At 22.3% G+C, this 14,759-nt stretch overlaps 4 protein-coding genes across 4 annotated transcripts; 1 reads left to right on the top strand and 3 right to left on the bottom strand.

Moving 5' to 3' along the window:
- Positions 1-642: 642 nt before the first annotated feature.
- Positions 643-4,269, top strand: SRAE_2000154400 (Lim1; the record flags this gene model as incomplete). Its single annotated transcript, XM_024652509.1, has 6 exons — positions 643-848; positions 933-1,071; positions 1,124-1,181; positions 1,815-2,149; positions 3,345-3,486; positions 3,860-4,269. 6 exons carry the CDS (start codon positions 643-645, stop codon positions 4,267-4,269), a joined length of 1,290 nt encoding a protein of 429 aa, XP_024506078.1.
- Positions 4,270-5,407: 1,138 nt separating this feature from the next.
- On the bottom strand, positions 5,408-5,924 carry SRAE_2000154300 (Tmem50a protein; the record flags this gene model as incomplete). The annotated part of the gene is made up of 2 exons (XM_024652508.1): positions 5,408-5,672; positions 5,719-5,924. 2 exons carry the CDS (start codon positions 5,922-5,924, stop codon positions 5,408-5,410), a joined length of 471 nt encoding a protein of 156 aa, XP_024506077.1.
- A 225-nt stretch (positions 5,925-6,149) lies between these two features.
- SRAE_2000154200 (ABCB7) lies at positions 6,150-7,968 on the bottom strand (the record flags this gene model as incomplete). Its single annotated transcript, XM_024652506.1, has 2 exons — positions 6,150-7,798; positions 7,854-7,968. The coding sequence occupies 2 exons, from the start codon at positions 7,966-7,968 to the stop codon at positions 6,150-6,152; spliced, it is 1,764 nt and encodes a 587-aa protein (XP_024506076.1).
- Positions 7,969-7,996: 28 nt separating this feature from the next.
- SRAE_2000154100 (Hypothetical protein) lies at positions 7,997-8,505 on the bottom strand (the record flags this gene model as incomplete). The annotated part of the gene is made up of 5 exons (XM_024652505.1): positions 7,997-8,021; positions 8,072-8,127; positions 8,166-8,234; positions 8,296-8,367; positions 8,434-8,505. The coding sequence occupies 5 exons, from the start codon at positions 8,503-8,505 to the stop codon at positions 7,997-7,999; spliced, it is 294 nt and encodes a 97-aa protein (XP_024506075.1).
- Between the last annotated feature and the right edge of the window lie 6,254 nt (positions 8,506-14,759).

The following is a 14,759-nucleotide window of genomic DNA, read 5'->3' as shown; positions in this document are numbered from 1 at the left end:
AAAAAAAGTAAAATCAAATAATAAAAAAAAAAGATTATAATAATTTTTTTTTAAAAATTTACTTATAAAAAATATAAGGTAACATAACTTTTTTTTTTTCTATTTATATGTGAAAAGATGTATGTTAAAATTTATGTTAAACTTTAGAAAATGATTTTATCTTTTATATATTTTTTAAAAATTTCTATATTATGTTGGTGTTTGGAAGTTTCACCATATAATATGAATTTCTAAATTCTCAACATTCAAAAATTATTCTTTCATCTCCCTTTTCTCAAACCTTAAAATTGAAAAGCATGTAAATATATATATATGCATTAAAGGAGAAAAACAGGCGGAGTCTCATGTGGTAAAAGCTAATATAGAAAGAATTGCTTTCCTGAGTCTCTCATAAATATCTACCCTTCAGATGATCGCCGCTATCTGCCATCCCTGAAGTTAATTTACATACCATTATTTAAAATTTCTAATCATTTTTTAAAATAGACATTTACATTACATTTATATATACATATATATATATATTTTTTTTTTTTTGAAAACGTTACATTAAAATATTTTTTTTAAAAAGAAACAAATCCTTTTATACATAATAATATATATATATATATTTAATAAATATAAATATATTTTTCTACATAAATGCCCCAGTTACTTGAAAATATAAATGGAACTTCAAGTTCTTCATGTTACTCATGTAAAGCTCCAATAAAAGATCGTTATATGTTGATGAGTGATAATTATTATTGGCATGAAAAATGTTTAAAATGTTATGATTGTAAGATGGAGTTAACGGAAAAATATTTTAAAATTGATGGTGTTCAAGTTTGTAAGAAAGACTATTCAAAGTAAGTTTTTATTATCCTATCAATAATTTTTGTAATAAAATTTTTTTTACCAAACTTTTATTATTTTATTTATATTTTTTTTAGAAGAGTAGGTAATAAATGTGGTAATTGCAAAAAACAAATTGAAAAAACAGAGATGGTTAGGCAGATAAGAGGAAAAATATTTCATATCAGTTGTTTTAAATGTTCAAAATGTTTTAAACTTTTCGATACAGGTGATAAGGTAAATTATTATTTTCCATCAATTTTTATTAATAATTTAATAATAATTTTAGATTTGTAGTTTAGAAGATGGGACATTTGCTTGTGAAAAAGATATTATTATACAACAAGGTACGTTTTTTAATAATATTGATAAGATATTTTATCATTAAAAAAATTTTCATTTAAAAAAGCTTTATCTTGATATAATACCATGTAGTAAAGAAAATTACTAATCCAGTTAACATAACATTTAATTTATAACATGGTACATTATTCATACATTAAAAAAAATCTTTTACTACTATTTCTTTTTGACAGCTTCATTCATCATTTTATAGCAGTTGATTTTCATTTTTATATCCAAGTACCGTTCCTATGTATGTTAGTGCATTTTTAAAATTCTTAGTTATTTAGAATGAGGAAAAAAAAAAAAATTTCTTAAACATGAAACTAATCCATCTTATGGTTTTGAAAAGATGCTTAGACTGACAACAAGTGATGTCCTTTCTTTCATTGGCATATAAATATACATGCATATATCTATATATAATATTACCGTCAATTGTCCGTCAAACTGAGATTTGTAGAAAATGTAGCTAAACAAATTTTTAGGACATGAAAAAGAAAGAATAAGTAATTCATAAAGTTTTTTATTGAAGTGTCATGACAAATGTTCCTACAAGATGGTAGCTTTTTAAATAAATGTGTTAAATATCAATATTTGTTGTATTTTTTTAAATTTTATTAACTTAAATATTTAAGGGCAAACATTTGAAAGTGAATCAGAAGGACATGAAGGTGAAGAAAAAGAAATAATTGAAGATGAGGAGGATGATTATATAATGGAGGAAGATGGTGAATCAAATACACCAAATTTTAATGAAATTAATGAAAATGATCATTTAAGTTCTAATGGTGATATTGATAATTCAAAATATGATAATGATTTAATATCAAAACGAAGAGGTCCCAGAACAACAATAAAATCAAGACAATTAGAAATTTTAAAGGCAGCATTTAATGCAACACCAAAACCAACAAGACATATCAGAGAACAATTAGCTCAAGAAACAGGATTAAGTATGCGTGTTATACAGGTAATTTAAAATTTATTATAAATATTATCTTTATTAAAAGAATACGGTAGTTATATATTGATGATATAATTATATTTAAAAGGATCTCTTATATATTTTGTAAAGTAAAATATTTAATCTAATACTTCTTTACTAATAATTTAACTTTAAACATCTAAAAAAATACTTTACATCGTCCTTAAGAACCATTAAAAATAGATTCATTTAACTTATACTCAAACCTACAAATCTCCAAGTATTTGAAAATTTGAAAAGAAAATGAATTTTTATTTATAAGTATATATATATATATAATATATATATATATATCTATATAATATATATGATGATAGGGAATAGTATTTTTCTATTATATAACTACTGTCATTATACATAGATAGTATATATGTATGGTATTCAATTATTTTAATAACAAGATTAGCGGTATGATAGAAATACTTTATCTTCTCTTTTATAATTTCTTTAATATGTAACTGTTAAGTCAAACCATTTAAATGAGGGATGATTAGATTTAAAAGTCTTTAGTTTGTTTATTAGTTTCCCTATAAACAAGTTGAATAGTTTTCTCTTCACCTGCCTTCTCCAGGGAATATGAAAAAGGATGCCAATTTCATTATCTGTTTCTGTCATCCCCATTGCTTCACCCTTTTATCTTTCCTAAACAGACTCTTTATAAAAGTGAATGAATAAAAAAGGAAAAAGAGATAGTTGTTGTATGAGAGATGATAATGATAATAATAATGTTCCACACACAAAAGGGATTCTCTTATTATATGATGAGAATGACGATGATTGTTGAAAAGATGGTTGACAAGTATTATTTTATACATAAATTTTATTTTCATATCATTTACCGTAATTTGAAGAAGGCAAACTTTTTTACTTTTTCAAGAGATTTCAATAGGAAATTAATAGGAAGTTTATGTAAAAATTATTCTAAGATGATGTTAGATAAAGATGTTTATTAAAATGATATAAATTTACCATCTGATAAAAATATTAAACTTTTAATAAGGAAATATATAAAATAAGTATATAAATAATTAGATTAATGATTACTTATCATTAATAAATAAAATAATCCTCCTTTCATCATTAAATTTGATCTTAAATTACATAGGAAGGAAATTGATAAAAATTTTTATCCAAAATCAAACAAATTATTTTTTTGTTTAAATATTATTTTTATTTTTAGGTTTGGTTTCAAAATAGAAGATCCAAAGAAAGGAGATTAAAACAGATGAGATTAACTGGGGGAAGAAGAGATTCAAGAAGAAATAGGCCTTTTAATTCTTCTGAAAATAACACTTCTATTACGCATGACTTCATGCCAGTCGGTAAGGCATATCTTTATCCACTTTTATAAGTACTCTTCGTTTTTTAATTAAGTAGTTCTTTTAATAAGGATAATAATGTAATTTGAATTGCTGCCAAATGTGGTTATTACGTAAGATGATAGTTAAAATCATTAAAATATTATTAGATAATCTTTTAATGATTATAAGATTTGACTTTTTTATTATTTAAATCTTCACCTGTTTAAGATGGTCAAAAGTTCTTATTTATTAAGTATATACACTTATAATTAAACATATTGAGCAATATTTAATTGAAATTTTTTTTAATATTATAATATAAAATGTCATCTACAGTAATATGTATATAATATTTATGTATGTATGTATATATTATTATTTTTTTTATTTATAGAATCAATGATGAGTGATGTAGAACATCATCCTAATCAACAACTTATTTATGGAACTTCTGCTCACTCAACACCACCATTTTTTAATGATGTTTATCCACAAGGAGCATCAGAATCATCCTTAATAACTAATCAAGCTCTTCTTGAATGTGCATCTGGAAATGTCTTTAATAACAATTTGAATAACCTTATGCTCCAAAACAATTATAATTACGTCAACCAACACCCGACTGAGATCCCTACTCATGTCAATGGAAACCTCATATCTATGCCTCAATTGACACAATTGACAACTTTGTCATCACAAATTGATGTTCCATCCGTACAACCTTTAACACCCCCATCAAATTCAATGGGGTACATATCTCTTATCTCCCCAGTGGACTATTGTAACATTCAAATTTATAAATGAAATTTAAACAAAAATAATTAATTAATTGTTAAATTACTTATAAAGAAAATCAAAGAAGTGTAAGAATTAATATATGTCTATACAAAATAATAACTCCATCTTACTAAGAGAAGATAAATGTATTAATGAATACAATCTACCTATAATTTATATCAGTATTTTTTTTAAAATAAAAATTATATAATTAAAAAAAAAAATTTAAATAAATTATATAATACAACTTACATGAAAATTTAAAGATGACAATTATAAAAATTAAATTAAATAATGGAAATCAAGAAAAATATATTTTTTATGTGAATAAATATTTATAATAATCTAAGATATACTTATATAATTTTTTTTTCAATATATAATGGTTTTCCTTTTTCAAGATTTTTTTAATTGGATTTTCAAAACTCATCAATAAAAATATATTTTTACTTCAATATTTAGCAGATTCTAAAAATTCATTTTTTTTTACTTTTAAAAAATTAAAAATGCATATAATTGAAATTAAGACAATTTTAAAAAAATATATTAAGAAATAATAATCTATTACAAAAAAAAAATTGCAAAAATAACATTTTAAAGCGTAAATAATTAAGATCTTGGATAATATTGGAGATAAAAGACAATTCTTTTTTGCCAAAAAAAAAAATAGTAAATATTTTAAATAAAATAATCATTATATTTTTATTTGTAAATATATTTATAGAAATTGTTTTAAATTTAATGGATTATAAATAAACAAAATTTATCTAGAAAAATTTATTAAAAATATAACTAGCAAAAAGTTAAGTATACGATGATGATTAATATAAGTAGTTAAAAAATTTACATTTTAGAGAGTGAAAATAATACAAAAAAAATTTAAATATACTTTTATTTTTGTTGTTCGATTAACATTTTAACCTAAATCAAAATTATGGTTCTAATATTATATATATTTTACAGTTGTTTTTTTTAGATTCTTTAATTTGATAAAAAAAATATTTTAAAAAAAAATATATTATCACAAATTTTCATAAAAAGATAATAATTTTTCAGTGAAGTAAATATTTTTATAGTATGACAAAATTTGTCTATTATTTGAAAGATCAACCAATCGCCTTACTAAGACTGAAATGTACAAAATTTTTCATATATATAATGTTGCTTAGTATGGTTCAGTTCTTCCAAATTTATATACAAAAGATGCAAGGAAAATTAAGAAAACATTTAAAAATAATGCAACTCCTGGATAGACAGAATGATCTCCTTGAACAAGTACATAATCACTAAACATAATCAAAATTGAAGCAATAATAGATGAGAAAGAAAGAACAAAAGCAACAAATATCCAGAAACGGGCACCTTTTGTTCCAAGAATTCCTTCTTCATATGCTTCACCACTTACATAACGATTTGAAATTGCATTAATCCTAAAAATAATATTATATATAATATCTTAAAATTTTTTTAACATACATAAACATTGCAACAGATGCTACAATAGATATAATAATGTATGAGTGACTCCATGCACCTTCTTTTGAATAGAAAGCTGCTGTATCAATATAAATCCACCATCCAGTAAAGAAGAGAAGTCCTGAAGTTATACTAGCAACAGTGTTTCTTTTCTCTCCAAAATCCAAATTTAAATCAAAATGAAAATTATCCAGACATCCAGCCATTTCCTTATCTTCTAATATCTAAGTTAAAACCTTAATCAAAAAAATATTTTAGATAAAATAATTAAAGTGACAATAACACATTCACAGTAGTAAAAAAATTTGGATTAAATTTTTCAACAATCGTAGTTACATCAATTGATGTAAAAAAAAAAAATTTCTAAGTACAAAATGATATATATATAACAACAAGATTAATATTATTTCTATAGTATGCTATTCTACTCTCTATTTATTACAACTACTATTTCCACAGCATTTATCGTTTTCTAATTCAAGTAATAAATCATCAGCTACACTTTTTTTAACTTTTGGTAACAATGCATTTGGATCCCTATGCTGGAATTTCCATAATTCACTATATTTCGAATCTGGATTACTTAATAATGTATTGTGATCACCTTTTTCAATCACTCTACCATCCTCAAGAACATAAATAATATCTGCATCAACAATTGTTGCAAGGCGATGGGCAATAAACAATGATGTTCTATTTGCAAAAGCACCTCTCAAACTTCTCATAATATTTTCTTCTGTTTTAGCATCTAAACTACTTGTTGCTTCATCATAAACTACAATATTTGCATTTTTAAGAATAGCTCTAGCAATAGCTACACGTTGTTTTTCTCCACCGGAAAGTTTTAAACCACGTTCACCTACAAATGTTTCGTATCCCTTTGGCATACGAAGGACAGCTTCATGTAAATCAGCCATCTTTGCTGCTTCATATACCTCTTCATCAGTTGCCTCTGGATTACCATACTTAAGATTGTAAAATATTGTGTCATGAAAAAGAACACAATCTTGAGGAACAACTGAAATACTTTCTCTTAAACTTTTAATTGTAACATCTTTACTATTTTGATCATTAAAAGTAATTGTTCCAGAATTTGCATCATAAAGTCTATATAAAAGTCTAACAATTGTTGATTTTCCACATCCACTACCACCAACAATGGCTACTTTTTTTCCTGATGGTATTTCTAAATCTAATCCTTTTAAAATTGGTTGATTTGGTATATAACCAAAATGAATATCTTTCATAACAACAGTTGAATGCTCTTTATCAATTTTTAATGGTAAAGCACTAGGAGAATCTTGAATATTTGATTTCAAAGACATAAGTGAAAACATTGTAGACATATCAACAAGGCCTTGGCGAATTTCTCTATAAACACTACCTAAAAAGTTTAACGGTACACTAAGTTGAAAAAAAAGTGTATTTATCATAACAAGATCAGCAACATTCATTGTTCCATTTTGTATTTCTTGTGCAGCTAATGCCATAACACCAATAAGACCAGTTGAAAAAATAACATTTTGGGAAAAATTAAGGAAAGCCAATGATGTTGAAGTTTTAAGAGATGCATCTTGATATTTTTTTAAAAAGAAATCATATCTTTTAGCCTCAAATTGTTCATTGTTAAAATATTTTACAGTTTCATAATTTATCAATGAATCAACAGCTTTATTTCCTGCATCATTATCTGCTTGATTCATTTCATGTCTAAATTTAGTTCTCCATCTAGTAATTAATAATGTACTAACAGCATAAGTACCAAGACATGCCAAGGTTGCCTGTGAAAATTGAGGACCACACTTAGCATACAGTATTCCTGAAACTAATGAAACTTCTACTATTGTTGGTATAACATTAAAAATTAATGCAGATAAAACAAATGACATTCCTCTTGTTCCACGATCAATAGCTTTTGATAAAGCTCCTGTTTGTCTATTTAAATGAAATTGTAAGTCTAAATTATGTAAGTGAAGAAAAATTCTATGTGCAATTTTTCTAACTGAGTGTTGGGATACACGAGCAAATACGGCATTCCTTAATTCATTGAATAAAGCACTACCAGATCTAGCAAGACCATCTGAAAAAAAAAAAATTAGTTCATTTTATATAATATTATAGCTAATAAAACATACATGCAAGAATTAAACAAAATCCAGTAGTTAGAATAGTCTTGGTACCATCTTCAGTTATACTTAATTTTAAATTTTCAGGAGCTTTTTCATTGTAATAATTAATAATATCTTTCATAATAAAAGGCACATATATATTAAGCAACTTAGCACTTATCAAAAGAGTCATAGCTATAATTACTTTTCTCTTAATTCCCCAGTTACCTTTTGGCCAGACATACCGTAACAAATGTTTTACAACTTCCCATCCTGTTGGTGGTTTTGCTCCAGCAACACTCTATAAACTATTTTTAATTATAAAAAAAAGTAACTTACTCCTAATGGTACCAGATTACTGGCTCCTGGATGGAAAGGGACTTTCGTTATCTGTGAAAGAACATTTTTCTACAAGAAAAGAAAAAAGTATAAATAAATAGAACTATATTATTAAAGTTAATTTTCATACATTTTTTTTCAACAGCACACCAACATTCCTTAAAATTGGAGAAGTTTTAATATTTTTTGAAAAATTTCTAGCCTACAAAAAGTTAATAAAATCACATGTAAGAAAACATAGATAAATCAATATTATAAATAAACATACATTCAAAATATAAGACTGGTTTTTGTGCAGAAATTGTTTAATAGAAGAAGTACTACGTAGAATCTGAGACATAACAAAATGAATGTCTTTGGTGGCAAATAAATTTCAACGAATAAGTTTAATCTTCAATTTTGTTTTAGTATGTCATATCTTTTGTGGAAAGGTGTTTATTCAAAATTAAATACTTTTACTGATTGTTATCATACTTCTAAAGTCGGTAATTAATAAAAAAGATTGTGTTGTTTAATAGTAATTGATCAATAAATAATTAATTAACTGTCTTTCATTTAATTAAATAAATGACGTCTACTTGGAATTTTTTTGTTTAATAATTTAAAAAAAAAATCATTTTAAAAGCATTTTGATTTTATATTGTCACTATGACAATTTTATTTTTTTATTATTTTTTATTACCATTTTACTAGTTTATTTTTATATTTTGTTTTTATATTTATTGATAATTTCTCTAAATCTAATCATTTTAATATATAATAAAATAATCAAAGAGTTTAAATGATATATCATTTTATAAATATACTTTAACATGTTATTTATCATTCCAATTACTATAAAAATGGTATACTTTAGCCAACAAACTAAATATATACTTTAAAATTTATATAATTAAAATTTATTACGCACAAACTTAATTAATAAAATTTATAATATATAGTCTTTTATGTCAAACCTGAAATAAATGCAAAAAAAAATTTACTTTTATAAATTACTTTTAAATATTTTTTAAAGACATTCGTTAACTAAAAGAAAAGAAACTATGCATTAATAAAAATTTGCATTCATTAAAAGAATAAATAAAGAAAATAAAAACATGTTCATGAAGTATGTTTTCATTAATAATCTGCAATTAGAAAATAATAAAAATATTTTATTACAAAGGAATTTACTTCTTATCATTTTTCATGTGAAGTCTATCTAAAAAATTTTTATATTTCTAATATTTTTTGAATATAATAAAAAATAACAAAATATTACCCAGAAAAAAGTACCAAGCATTATATCATAAGAATAATGAATGATAAAAAATTTTTTCTTATAGGGTATAGCTAAAATTATAAAATTAGCTTAGCATATCATGTTTCATGTTTCTGTAACTTCATCAACTGGAGTTATCACTAGATTCTTAAAACTAATTTTTAAACATATTTCTTATCATATCTTCATTTTTACAAGTTTTATAAAGGTGTGAATAAGCTTAATGAATTTATCGTAAAAAATTGATCTAGAATAAAATATTTATTTTTAAAATTTACAATATTATCATAGAAATTGAGATTTAAAAAAAAAATTCCACAATTTCGCCCCTCAACTTTGACTCCTTATAACTCCAGAATTTTCAATTTAAGTATATTGTTGATTATATTCAAATTTCATCCCATTTAAAAGGCTATCGAATGACTATAGTGGCATATTCAAATTCCAAAAAAAGTTGTTCATTTTTAGTTACATTTTTAGAGGTAAAATTAGAAATCTAGAAAATTTTCAGCGAATTTTTATATCTCTGAAAATAATAAAGTTATACTATGAAATTAGCTTAACTGGACCAATTTTAAAATAGAAATCAAATGAAACTAGTCCCATATTTATATGATAAGTATTTGCTGAGATACCGAAAAGTCGAGAACAATGAATATTTTAGAAAAATTTCCGCCTTTGGTCATATCTCCTTTCATAATGGAGATAAATGAAATCAGATTTTTGCAATCGTTTTCAAATGAGTTTTGAAGTGGGGTCTACCTTCAAAATTTTTTTATATCCTTAAGTACTTGCGAGATATAAAAAAACGGTGACAATAGATTACGCGCGAAAAAGTACCAACCTCAGTATTTCAAGAACGGTTGAAAATTTAAAAAAGTTTTCAACGTAAGGTATAACTTAAATTATAAAAGAAGCACAGCGCATCAAGTTTCATGGACCTGTGACTTTATCAACTTAAGTTATCACTAAATTCTTAAAACTTTTTTTTGAACATATTTCTTATCATATCTTCATTTTTCTAAGTCCTATCAAATTGTGAATAGGCTTAATGAATTTATCGTAAAAAATTGACCTAGAAACAACTGTTTATTTGTAAAATATCTCATTGTATCATAGAAGTCGAAATTTATATAAAAATATTCCCCAATTTCACCCTCAACTTTGACAGCTTATAACTCATGAAATTTTAATTTTCGGATATTGTTGATTATATTCAAAATTCATCCCATTTCAAGAGCTATCGAATGACTATAGTGGCATATTCAAATTCCAAAAAAAGTTGTTTATTTTTGGTCGCATTTTTAGAGGTAAAATTATAAATCTAGAAAAATTTCTGCCAATTTTTATATCTATGAAAATAATAATGATATAGCTATGAAAATTTTTAATCTAAATCAATTTTTGAATACAAATTAAATGAAACTAGTCCCACCTTCATAGGATAAGTATTTTCTAAGATACTAAAAAGTCAGGTACGATGAATATTTTAGAAAAATTTCCACCATTTGTTATATATATCAATTCAATGGAATGATAAAGCAGGTGGTCATCTCCAATCGCTTTCTAATGTGCTTTCATATAGAGTCTACCTTCAAAACATTCTTATATTAACCATATTTGAAATATAGTGAATAATGGCAACTAATTATGTTAAAAAAATACCAAGCTTTTTATCTTAAGAAATATTAACAATTTCAAAATTTGTTAATGTGAAGTGTATCTAGAATTGTAACCGAAATTCAGTGCATTAAATTTCATGCTTTTACGAGTATGTTCATTTGAGTTAAAAGCATATTCTCGAGAAATGTTTAATAAATATATATCTTGCTATATTTCAAAATAAAAATGATTCATAACATTTAGACTAAGTTTTAATTAATTTTCCTTATGTAATTGATTTATAAATGTTTTTTTATTTTTGCACATTTAATTGTATCATAAAAGTCCAGTTTTACTAAAAATATTCTCCACTTTTGTTTCTAACTTTTGATTGCATATAATTTCCAAAATTTTAATTTTAACATGTTCATGATTATATTCAATAAGTTTAGAAAGACATTAGTTTAAAGTTTTACATTGAAAAAACTTTAATGAATTTATAAATAAACTATTGCGATTGATATAGACAAAAAAAAACAAATTTTTTTTATTGTCTTTCTGGTATAAATTGTTTTATGAATTTCTATTTTATCATTAGATTTATGAAAATAGATATATATTACTACTAAAAGTTGTAGTAATTTAAATTTCGGATTGATGTTTTCAATTAACCTATTTTTTTATTTTTCCATTAAAATTTATTAAAATCAACATAGTAGTTTTAACAAATCCAGATATATACTTCCACTGTTCAATTCGTATAATTTCTTGTGCTTTTATTCAGTTCACAACAATTTTAAAACTTTCTTAAAATAAGAAATTTTAATATTAATAATTATTTTAATTATTGATACAATTTTTTTAGAAAAATATTTTTCCATAATTATCATCACTAACTTTCTCTATTCATAATAATTATTATTTTTCTGTTATCAATGTTTAAAAATTTTTTTTAACATCAGTGTAATTTTCTACACACTCTTATATATTACAATAAATTAATAATTTTTGAAAATGAATATTTTTATGCAACAATAATTTTTAGTATATAAAGGATAAATTTTTTTCCATTCATCTTGTTACCTTAGTTATTCAATATCTTTTTCAAGTTTAAATGAATTTTTAACTATATTTTTATGAGATGGTTAAATTTTTTTTTGAAAATATTATTATCATCTATTTACTTCTTCAGCTATAATATAATGAATATATTTTAAAATGTAAGTTTTTAACATTTGTAATAATTTTTATAATATTAATTTAGTAAAGTGGGATTCAAGAATAAGAATAGTCAACATCTATTACTTGATGATAATTTCTTGTGGTATATTATATCATAATTTAACTATATAATATTTTTAAAGAAAAATTATAATTAAATGATTGGAGGTATTCTTTCTTGATGGTACCATTATGGAAGACGTTATGGATGAAGAATATTGTTAAACTAGTTAAAATATAATAAAGTAATTTAATATTATAATAAACAAATAATAAATTTAATTTATCACAATATACAATTTTAAAATACAAAAATAACATAAATACATTTTGAAAATAATAAATTTTAATTAAATATTTATTTAGTAAATTTTTCAACAAATATTTTGACTATAATTTAAGTTATTGTTTGAAACAATAACCACTTAACGTTTTTTTTATTTTATTTAAAATTTATATATTAAATGATTTTTTTAGAATAATAGTTTTTAATCATTATTATAAAAATAATAAATATAAAACCACTTTTACATTGCACGAAGTTAATTAAAAATATTTTTTTTATATCTTTAACATTTCAAGTAATTAATTTTAAAGAAATCTATAATAAAAATGAAATAGTTTTAAATATACATATTGATTTCTACAATATATTTAAATATTAAAATGTAATAGTAATGCTATTTAAACTTTTAATCTATGTTAAAAGTTATTAAAATTCTATTTATTTAAATTAGAATATATGTTTAGAGAAAATGAATTAGCTACACTACTGAAATCGGCTAATAAAGTAATATTGTTGAATTGACTACAAAAATACCATACTGTTTGTTGATGTTACATTAAAATATAACTGTAAAGTTAAATCTTAATAATATTTTTTAATATAAAAAAAAGTATAAAGTTATTTTATTTCAAAGAATCAAAAGTTGGGTTATCAATTACCTTTATACAAATATAAAAAAATATTAATTTTATAAAATGTCATTTATTATCAAAAGCAAATTAATTAAATTCCCATTTTTTAATTAAAAATTCTTTTAAATACTCAGTATAATTTAAATATTTTTTAATCATTAATTTTAATAATAACATAAAACTAATAACTATATTAAGAAAATGACACCATATTTCAAAAGTAATAGTCACTACAAAAATAAAATTTTTTAAATATATTTTTTTATTTATTTTTTAGTGATGTTAAATAAAATATGATATTAAAATAATCTTTTTTTTTACTATTAATATCCAGTTGTGTATATATTAATTATAAATAAGTTTTTACAACTATGTGTTAATCTACCAATCAACATTATTTTAACATATGTAATTGGATATCAATTTTGAATGATAAAATAAATTTCACCAGATACGAAAAAAATATTTAATGTAAAGGTAATTTTTTAAAGTACATAATTTCATGCTTTTTAAGTGTGATAACAAAATAAATGTACTCTTAAATTTCAACAAAAACAAGAATCTTTTAGCTTCCAGTAAGATATATCTAATTTTCACCTATATATTTACAAAAATATTGTCATAATATGATTGTTAAATCTGATATCCTAAAATAAGAGTAATCGACAGTACCTAGTTAATCTAGTTAAAAGAAACAGTAGACACTTACAAATTATTAACTTTTGATACAAATATATAAGTATTAATAAAACATTATAATTAAAATTAGATAAAATAAAAAAAAAATATTTTATTAATATTTTTCATTGTTTTAATAAATCAGATCAAAATTACATACTTTATCAAGTGTCTCATATATACTGTAATCTTATAAAATTTATTACTTTAATATTTTACTAAAATAGTTACTATTATATTATTATTTTATTTTTTTTTTTTTTTGTAAATGTTATTATATAGAGAAATAAAATTAAAATATCATCAATCTTTGTTATAATATTAGTAGTTTTAAAGATAAAAATGACTTTCTTCTTCTTGAAAATTACTTTTTATCATGCAATCATTTTCTCATAATTTTACCTTGCACTCTTTAATTTATCTTCAATTTAAAATAATATTCAATTAATCTTAGATTAGCGTATAATTTTACAATGTTATTTTAAAAATCCAATATGGTTAATGATGAATGTGAAATTTAATATAGTGAATTAACCACCTATATTACAATTACAAATATACTTTTAAACTCCATTTATTTATAAAAGCATGCTTTTTCATTGGCATTTTTCATTTACCTTTCTTCTTTATAAATACACATCATATTATATATAATATAAATGTATATTTTTCAAACAATGAAAATCATCTCTTTTTTCAATATACCAATAAGCTTAATTTTGACCAACATTTTGATTAAATGTTTCTTACTTATAATATAAAATCATTATTGTTTTAAATGCTTTTTATTTCAATTAAATTTAACCTTAAAATACTACTTAATTTTACAAATGTATAAAGTAGCAGTTAACATAGATATATTCATTGTTTTCAAAAGATGACTTTATTTTATGTAAACAAAAACCCCAATCACA

This window comes from Strongyloides ratti, assembly GCF_001040885.1.
Source record: "Strongyloides ratti genome assembly S_ratti_ED321, chromosome : 2".
NCBI lineage: Eukaryota > Metazoa > Nematoda > Chromadorea > Rhabditida > Strongyloididae > Strongyloides > Strongyloides ratti.
Note: the sequence above shows the minus strand (reverse complement) of the source record. Positions and strands in the feature narration are given on the sequence as shown.